Here is a 9732-nt window from a genome sequence, read left to right as displayed (position 1 = left end):
TCTGGGAGAGACCAGACACACAGCACAGTATGATACACACCATCACTCTGGGAGAGACCAGCCACACAGCACAGTAAGATACATACCATCACTCTGGAGAGACCAGACATACAGCCACAAAGCACAGTAAGATACACACCATCACTCTGGGAGAGACCAGACATACAGCACAGTAAGATAGACCATCACTCTGGGAGAGACCAGCCACACAGCACAGTAAGATACACACAATCACTCTGGAGAGACCAGACATACAGCCACACAGCACAGTAAGATACACACCATCACTCTGGAGAGACCAGACATACAGCCACACAGCACAGTAAGATACACACCATCACTCAGGGAGAGACCAGCCACACAGCACAGTAAGATACACACCATCATTCTGGGAGAGACCAGCTACACAGCACAGTATGATACACACCATCACTCTGGGAGAGACCAGACATACATCACAGTAAGATGCACACCATCACTCTGGAGAGACCAGACATACAGCCACACAGCACAGTAACATACACACCATCACTCTGGGAGAGACCAGACATACAGCACAGTAAGATACATACCATCACTCTGTAGAGACCAGACATACAGCGACACAGCACAGTAAGATACACACCATCACTCTAGAGAGACCAGACACACTGCACAGTAAGATACACACCATCAATCTGGAGAGACCAGACATACAGCCAAACAGTACAGTAAGATACACACCATCACTCTGGGAGAGACCAGCCACACAGCACAGTAAGATACACACCATCACTCTGGGAGAGACCAGCCACACAGCATATTAAGATACACACCATCACTCTGGAGAGACCAGCCACACAGCACAGTAAGATACACACCATCACTCTGGAGAGACCAGACATACAGCCACACAGCACAGAAAGGTACACACCATCACTCTGGGAGAGACCAGCCACACAGCACAGTAAGATACACACCATCACTCTGGGAGAGTCCAGACATACAGCCACACAGCACAGTAAGATACACACCATCACTCTGGAGAGACCAGACACACAGCATAGTAAGATAAACACTATCACTCTGGAGAGACAGGACACACAGCACAGTAAGATACACACCATCACTCTGGAGAGACCAGACATACAGCACGGTAAGATAAACACCATCACTCTGGAGAGACCGGACACACAGCACAGTAAGATACACACCATCACTCTGGAGAGACCAGCCACACAGCACAGTAAGATACACACCATCACTCTGGGAGAGACCAGACACACAGCACAGTAAGATACACACCATCACTCTGGGAGAGACCAGCCACACAGCCACACAGCACAGTAAGATACACACCATCACTCTAGGAGAGACCAGCCACACAGCACAGTAAGATACACACTATCACTCTGGAGAGACCAGCCACACAGCACAGTAAGAGACACACCATCACTCTGGGAGAGACCAGACATACAGCACAGTAAGATACACACCATCACTCTGGGAGAGACCAGACACACCCACACAGCACAGTAAGATACACAACATCACTCTGGGATAGACCAGACACACAGCACTGTAAGATACATACCATCACTCTGGGAGAGACCAGACATACAGCACAGTAAGATACATACCATCACTCTGGGAGAGACCAGACATACAGCCAAACAGCACAGTAAGATACATACCATCACTCTGGGAGAGACCAGACATACAGCCAAACAGCACAGTAAGATACACATCATCAATCTTGGAGAGACCAGCCACACAGCACAGTAAGATACACACCATCACTCTGGGAGAGACCAGTCATACAGCACAGTAAGATACATACCATCACTCTGGAGAGAACAGACATACAGCCAGACAGCACAGAAAGATACACACCATCACTCTGGGAGAGACCAGCCACACAGCACAGTAAGATACACACCATCACTCTGGGAGAGACCAGACACACAGCACAGTAAGATACACACCATAACTCTGGGAGAGACCAGACACACAGCCACACAGCACAGTAAGATATACACCATCACTCTGGGAGTGACCAGACACACAGCACAGTAAGATACACACCATCACTCTGGGAGAGACCAGACACACAGCCACACAGCACAGTAAGATATACACCATCACTCTGGGACAGACCAGCCACACAGCACCGTAAGATACACACCATCACTCTGGGAGATACCAGACATACAGCACAGTAAGATACACACCATCACTCTGGGAGAGTCCAGACATACAGCACAGTAAGAACCACACCATCACTCTGGGAGAGAACAGATATACAGCCATACAGCACAGTAAGATACACACCATCACTCTGGGAGAGACCAGACATACAGCACAGTAAGATACACACCATCACTCTGGGAGAGACCAGCCACACAGCACAGTAAGATACACACCATCACTCTGGGAGAGACCAGCCACACAGCACAGTAAGATACACACCATCACTCTGGGAGAGACCAGACACACAGCACAGTAAGATACACACCATCACTCTGGGAGAGACCAGCCACACAGCACAGTAAGATACACACCATCACTCTGGGAGAGACCAGCCATACAGCACAGTAAGATACACACCATCACTCTGGGAGAGACCAGCCATACAGCACAGTAAGATACACACCATCACTCTGGAGAGACCAGACATACAGCACAGTAAGATACACACCATCACTCTGGAGTGGCCAGACACACAGCACAGTAAGATACACACCATCACTCTGGGAGAGACCAGGCATACAGCACAGTAAGATACACACCATCACTCTGGGAGAGACCAGACATACAGCACAGTAAGATACACACCATCACTCTGGGAGAGACCAGCCACACAGCACAGTAAGATACACACCATAACTCTGGGAGAGACCAGACACACAGCCACACAGCACAGTAAGATATACACCATCACTCTGGGAGTGACCAGACACACAGCACAGTAAGATACACACCATCACTCTGGGAGAGACCAGACACACAGCCACACAGCACAGTAAGATATACACCATCACTCTGGGACAGACCAGCCACACAGCACCGTAAGATACACACCATCACTCTGGGAGATACCAGACATACAGCACAGTAAGATACACACCATCACTCTGGGAGAGTCCAGACATACAGTACAGTAAGAACCACACCATCACTCTGGGAGAGAACAGATATACAGCCATACAGCACAGTAAGATACACACCATCACTCTGGGAGAGACCAGCCACACAGCACAGTAAGATATACACCATCACTCTGGGAGAGACCAGACATACAGCACAGTAAGATACACACCATCACTCTGGGAGAGACCAGCCACACAGCACAGTAAGATACACACCATCACTCTGGGAGAGACCAGCCACACAGCACAGTAAGATTCACACCATCACTCTGGGAGAGACCAGACACACAGCACAGTAAGATACACACCATCACTCTGGGAGAGACCAGCCACACAGCACAGTAAGATACACACCATCACTCTGGGAGAGACCAGCCATACAGCACAGTAAGATACACACCACCACTCTGGGAGAGACCAGCCATACAGCACAGTAAGATACACACCATCACTCTGGAGAGACCAGACATACAGCACAGTAAGATACACACCATCACTCTGGAGTGGCCAAACACACAGCACAGTAAGATACACACCATCACTCTGGGAGAGACCAGCCATACAGCACAGTAAGATAAACACCATCACTCTGGGAGAGACCAGACATACAGCACAGTAAGATACACACCATCACTCTGGGAGAGACCAGCCACACAGCACAGTAAGATACACACCATCACTCTGGAGAGACCAGACATACAGCACAGTAAGATACACACCATCACTCTGGAGAGACCAGCCACACAGCACAGTAAGATACACACCATCACTCTGGGAGAGACCAGACATACAGCACAGTAAGATACACACCATCACTCTGGGAGAGACCAGACACACAGCACAGTAAGATACACACCATAACTCTGGGAGAGACCAGACACACAGCCACACAGCACAGTAAGATATACACCATCACTCTGGGAGTGACCAGACATACAGCACAGTAAGATACACACCATCACTCTGGGAGTGACCAGACACACAGCCACACAGCACAGTAAGATATACACCATCACTCTGGGACAGACCAGCCACACAGCACTGTAAGATACACACCATCACTCTGGGAGATACCAGACATACAGCACAGTAAGATACACACCATCACTCTGGGAGAGTCCAGACATACAGCACAGTAAGAACCACACCATCACTCTGGGAGAGAACAGATATACAGCCATACAGCACAGTAAGATACACACCATCACTCTGGGAGAGACCAGCCACACAGCACAGTAAGATACACACCATCACTCTGGGAGAGACCAGACATACAGCACAGTAAGATACACACCATCACTCTGGGAGAGACCAGCCACACAGCACAGTAAGATACACACCATCACTCTGGGAGAGACCAGCCACACAGCACAGTAAGATTCACACCATCACTCTGGGAGAGACCAGACACACAGCACAGTAAGATACACTCCATCACTCTGGGAGAGACCAGCCACACAGCACAGTAAGATACACACCATCACTCTGGGAGAGACCAGCCATACAGCACAGTAAGATACACACCACCACTCTGGGAGAGACCAGCCATACAGCACAGTAAGATACACACCATCACTCTGGAGAGACCAGACATACAGCACAGTAAGATACACACCATCACTCTGGGAGAGACCAGCCATACAGCACAGTAAGATAAACACCATCACTCTGGGAGAGACCAGACATACAGCACAGTAAGATACACACCATCACTCTGGGAGAGACCAGCCACACAGCACAGTAAGATACACACCATCACTCTGGAGAGACCAGACATACAGCACAGTAAGATACACACCATCACTCTGGAGAGACCAGCCACACAGCACAGTAAGATACACACCATCACTCTGGGAGAGACCAGACATACAGCACGGTGTGTGTGTGTGTGTGTGTGTGTGTGTGTGTGTGTGTGTGTGTGTGTGTGTGTGTGTGTGTGTGTGTGTGTGTGTGTGTGTGTGTGTGTGTTTTCAGGAGAGAGTCTTCCTCAGTGTGTCCAACCACATCTTCACTGTGATCTTCATAGCAGAGATGACCGTTAAGGTAACGTAACACCTTTAGTTAATGTAATGTAATACATTTAGTTAAGGTAAAAACATTTAGTTAAGGTAATGTAATACATTTAGTTAAGTTAATGTAACACATTTAGTTAAGGTAATGTAAAACATTTAGTTAAGGTAATATAATTAATTTAGTTAAGGTAATGTAATTAATTTAGTTAAGGTAATGTAATTAATTTAGTTAAGGTAAAACACATTTAGTTAAAGTAATTACGTTTAGTGAAGGTAATGTAACACATTTAGTTAAGGTATGTATGTAAACGTTTAGTTAAGGTAATGTAAAACATTTAGTTAAGGTAATGTAAAACATTTAGTTAAGGTATGTATGTAATACATTTTGTTAAGGTAATGTAAAACATTTAGTTAAGGTAATGTAAAACATTTAGTTAAGGTAATGTAATACATTTAGTTAAGGTAATGTAATACATTTAGTTAAGGTAAAAACATTTAGTTAAAGTAAAACATTTAGTTAAGGTAAAGTAATACATTTAGTTAAGGTAATGTAATACATTTAGTTAAGGTAAAAACATTTAGTTAAAGTAAAACATTTAGTTAAGGTAAAGTAATACATTTAGTTAAGGTAAAACATTTTGTTGAAGTAAAACATTTAGTTAAGGTAATGTAAAGTAAAACATTTAGTTAATGTAAAAACATTTAAGGTAACATTAAAAAACATGGTTCTATAGAATTGCATTTCAATGAGAACGACAGATCTACAACTCACATTTCTATGTGAATTTAGTCGGGTCACACACACAAGAAAAAAAGTAACATAATGCAGCTTTGATCCAAAATCGCTACGTTACCGCTCTTTTGAAATGGAAGCCAAAATGGCCGCCCTTTTCTGTGATTGAATAAAACATGAATGAATAAATAATTTTCATACATGAATTATATAACGTATATAATATAACGAATTATATGTATCAGACCCTTCCATTAAAATCAAGGATATTCAAAGTAAAATACTTGTGTACGTCATTTCAGTCCGATCCATGCATTCGTCGTGTGTGTGTGTGTGTGTGTGTGTGTGTGTGTGTGTGTGTGTGTGTGTATAGGTGGTAGCCCAGGGGCTGTACTCAGGTGAAGCAGTCTATCTGAAGAGCAGCTGGAACGTTCTGGATGGATTGTTGGTGTTTGTATCTCTGCTGGACATTCTGGTTTCCGTAGCGTCCGCCGGCGGTAACCGTATCCTAGGAATCCTCCGAGTACTGCGTCTCCTTCGAACCCTTCGACCACTCAGGTGTGTGTGTGTGTGTGTGTGTGTGTGTGTGTGTGTGTGTGTGTGTGTGTGTGTGTGTGTGTGTGTGTGTGTGTGTGTGTGTGTGTGTGTGTGTGTGTGTGTGTGTGTAATGTAACGTGTGTTTTGTACTGTAACTTGTGTAAACATTTTAGCTGGTTAATAACAAAAATACCCTCGTCTTTCTGCCTTTTGATACTATGGAGCTTCTCTCTACGAGAGAGAGAGAGAAGAGAGAGAGAGAGAGAGAGAGAGAGAGAGAGAGAGAGAGAGAGAGAGAGAGAGAGAGAGAGAGAGAGAGAGAGAGAGAGAGAGAGAGAGAGAGAGAGAGAGAGAGAGAGAGAGAGAGAGAGAGAGAGAGAGAGAGAGAGACGGACAGACACAGCGACAGAGAGAAGACGGCGAGACACAGCGACAGAGAGAGACAGCGACAGAGAGAAGACGGAGAGACACAGCGACAGAGAGAAGACGGAGAGACACAGCGACAGAGAGAGACAGCGACAGAGAGAAGACGGAGAGACACAGCGACAGAGAGAGACAGCGACAGAGAGAAGACGGAGAGACACAGCGACAGAGAGAGACAGCGACAGAGAGAAGACGGAGAGACACAGCGACAGAGAGAGACAGCGACAGAGAGAAGACGGAGAGACACAGCGACAGAGAGAGACAGCGACAGAGAGAAGACGGAGAGACACAGCGACAGAGAGAGACAGCGACAGAGAGAAGACGGAGAGAGACAGCGACAGAGAGAGAGAGACAGAGAGAGAGAGACAGAGAGAGACAGAGAGAGAGAGACAGCGACAGAGAGACAGCGACAGAGAGAGAGAGACAGCGACAGAGAGACAGACGGAGAGAGACAGCGACAGAGAGAACAGCGACGAGAGAGACACAGCGACAGAGAGACACAGCGACAGAGAGACACAGCGACAGAGAGACACAGCGACAGAGAGACACAGCGACAGAGAGACACAGCGACAGAGAGACACAGCGACAGAGAGACACAGCGACAGAGAGAAGACGGAGAGACACAGCGACAGAGAGAGACAGCGACAGAGAGAAGACGGAGAGACACAGCGACAGAGAGAGACAGCGACAGAGAGAAGACGGAGAGACACAGCGACAGAGAGAGACAGCGACAGAGAGAAGACGGAGAGACACAGCGACAGAGAGAGACAGCGACAGAGAGAAGACAGAGAGAGACAGCAACAGAGAGAGAGAGACAGAGAGAGAGAGACAGAGAGAGACAGAGAGAGAGAGACAGCGACAGAGAGACAGCGACAGAGAGAGAGAGACAGCGACAGAGAGAAGATGGAGAGACACAGCGACAGAGAGACACAGCGACAGAGAGACACAGCGACAGAGAGACACAGCGACAGAGAGACACAGCGACAGAGAGACACAGCGACAGAGAGACACAGCGACAGAGAGAGACAGCGACAGAGAGACACAGCGACAGAGAGACACAGCGACAGAGAGAAGACAGAGAGACACAGCGACAGAGAGACACAGCGACAGAGAGAGACAGCGACAGAGAGAGACAGCGACAGAGAGAGACAGCGACAGAGACAGCGACAGAGAGAAGACAGAGAGAGACAGCGACAGAGAGAAGACAGAGAGAGACAGCGACAGAGAGAAGACAGAGAGAGACAGCGACAGAGAGAAGACAGAGAGAGAAAGAAGACAGAGAGAGACTGCGACAGAGAGAAGACAGAGAGAAGACAGAGAGAGAGAGACAGAGAGAAGACAGAGAGAGACAGCAACAGCGACAGAAGACAGAGAGAAGACAGAGAGAGACAGCGACAGAGCGAGAAGACAGAGAGAGAAAGAAGACAGAGAGAGACTGGCAGAGAGAGAAAGAAGACAGAGAGAGACTGCGACAGAGAGAGAAAGAAGACAGAGAGAGACTGCGACAAAGAGAGAAAGAAGACAGAGAGAGACTGCGACAGAGAGAGAAAGAAGACAGAGAGAGAAAGAAGACAGAGAGAGACTGCGACAGAGAGAGAAAGAAGACAGAGAGAGACAGCGACAGTGACAGAGAGAGAGAGAGAGACAGAGAGAAGACAGAGAGAGAGACAGACAGACAGACAGACAGACAGACAGACAGACAGACAGACAGACAGACAGACAGACAGACAGACAGACAGACACACTAGAAGCTTGTCTCTCCTAGCTATCTGTTTACTGTCACGTCAGCTTGTCTCTCCTAGCTATCTGCCACGTCAGCTTGTCTCTCCTAGCTGTCTGTTTACTGCCACGTCAGCTTGTCTCTCCTAGCTGTCTGTTTACTGTCACATCAGCTTGTCTCTCCTAGCTATCTGTTTACTGTCACGTCAGCTTGTCTCTCCTAGCTATCTGTTTACGCCAGCTTGTCTCTCCTAGCTATCTGTTTACTGCCACGTCACCTTGTCTCTCCTAGCTATCTGTTTACTGCCACGTCAGCTTGTCTCTCCTAGCTGTCTGTCTCGTCAGCTTGTCTCTCCTAGCTATCTGTTTACTGCCACGTCAGCTTGTCTCTCCTAGCTATCTGTTTACTGCTTGTCTCTCCTAGCTGTCTGTCTGTCACGTCAGCTTGTCTCTCCTAGCTATCTGTTTACTGTCACGTCAGCTTGTCTCTCCTCGCTGTCTGTTTACTGTCACATCAGCTTGTCTCTCCTAGCTATCTGCCACGTCAGCTTGTCTCTCCTAGCTATCTGTTTACTGCCACGTCAGCTTGTCTCTCCTAGCTATCTGCCACGTCAGCTTGTCTCTCCTAGCTATCTGCCACGTCAGCTTGTCTCTCCTAGCTGTCTGTTTACTGCCACGTCAGCTTGTCTCTCCTAGCTGTCTGTTTACTGTCACATCAGCTTGTCTCTCCTAGCTATCTGTTTACTGTCACGTCAGCTTGTCTCTCCTAGCTATTTGCCACGTCAGCTTGTCTCTCCTAGCTATCTGTTTACTGCCACGTCACCTTGTCTCTCCTAGCTATCTGTTTACTGCCACGTCAGCTTGTCTCTCCTAGCTGTCTGTCTCGTCAGCTTGTCTCTCCTAGCTATCTGTTTACTGCCACGTCAGCTTGTCTCTCCTAGCTATCTGTTTACTGCTTGTCTCTCCTAGCTGTCTGTTTACTGTCACGTCAGCTTGTCTCTCCTAGCTATCTGTTTACTGCCACGTCAGCTTGTCTCTCCTCGCTGTCTGTTTACTGTCACATCAGCTTGTCTCTCCTAGCTATCTGTTTACTGCCACGTCAGCTTGTCTCTCCTAGCTGTCTGTTTACTGCTTGTCTCTCCTCGCTATCTGCCACGTCAGCTTGTCTCTCCTAGCTGTC

The 9732-nt window shown here is 47.4% G+C and overlaps 1 protein-coding gene across 1 annotated transcript in view; it reads left to right on the top strand.

Annotated features, from left to right (window-relative positions):
- The first annotated feature begins 236 nt into the window (after positions 1-236).
- LOC106592716 (voltage-dependent T-type calcium channel subunit alpha-1H) overlaps positions 237-9732 on the top strand; it is a 45558-nt gene continuing 36062 nt past the window's right edge. The window contains exons 1-3 of the mRNA XM_045690484.1: positions 237-269; positions 5103-5171; positions 6247-6431. Coding sequence (XP_045546440.1) covers positions 5160-5171; positions 6247-6431 — 197 coding nt within the window. The 5' untranslated portion in view covers positions 237-269; positions 5103-5159. The remainder of the gene's footprint in view (positions 270-5102; positions 5172-6246; positions 6432-9732) is intronic.

Source organism: Salmo salar, chromosome ssa12 (assembly GCF_905237065.1).
Source record: "Salmo salar chromosome ssa12, Ssal_v3.1, whole genome shotgun sequence".
Classification (NCBI taxonomy): Eukaryota; Metazoa; Chordata; class Actinopteri; order Salmoniformes; family Salmonidae; genus Salmo; species Salmo salar.
Note: the sequence above shows the minus strand (reverse complement) of the source record. Positions and strands in the feature narration are given on the sequence as shown.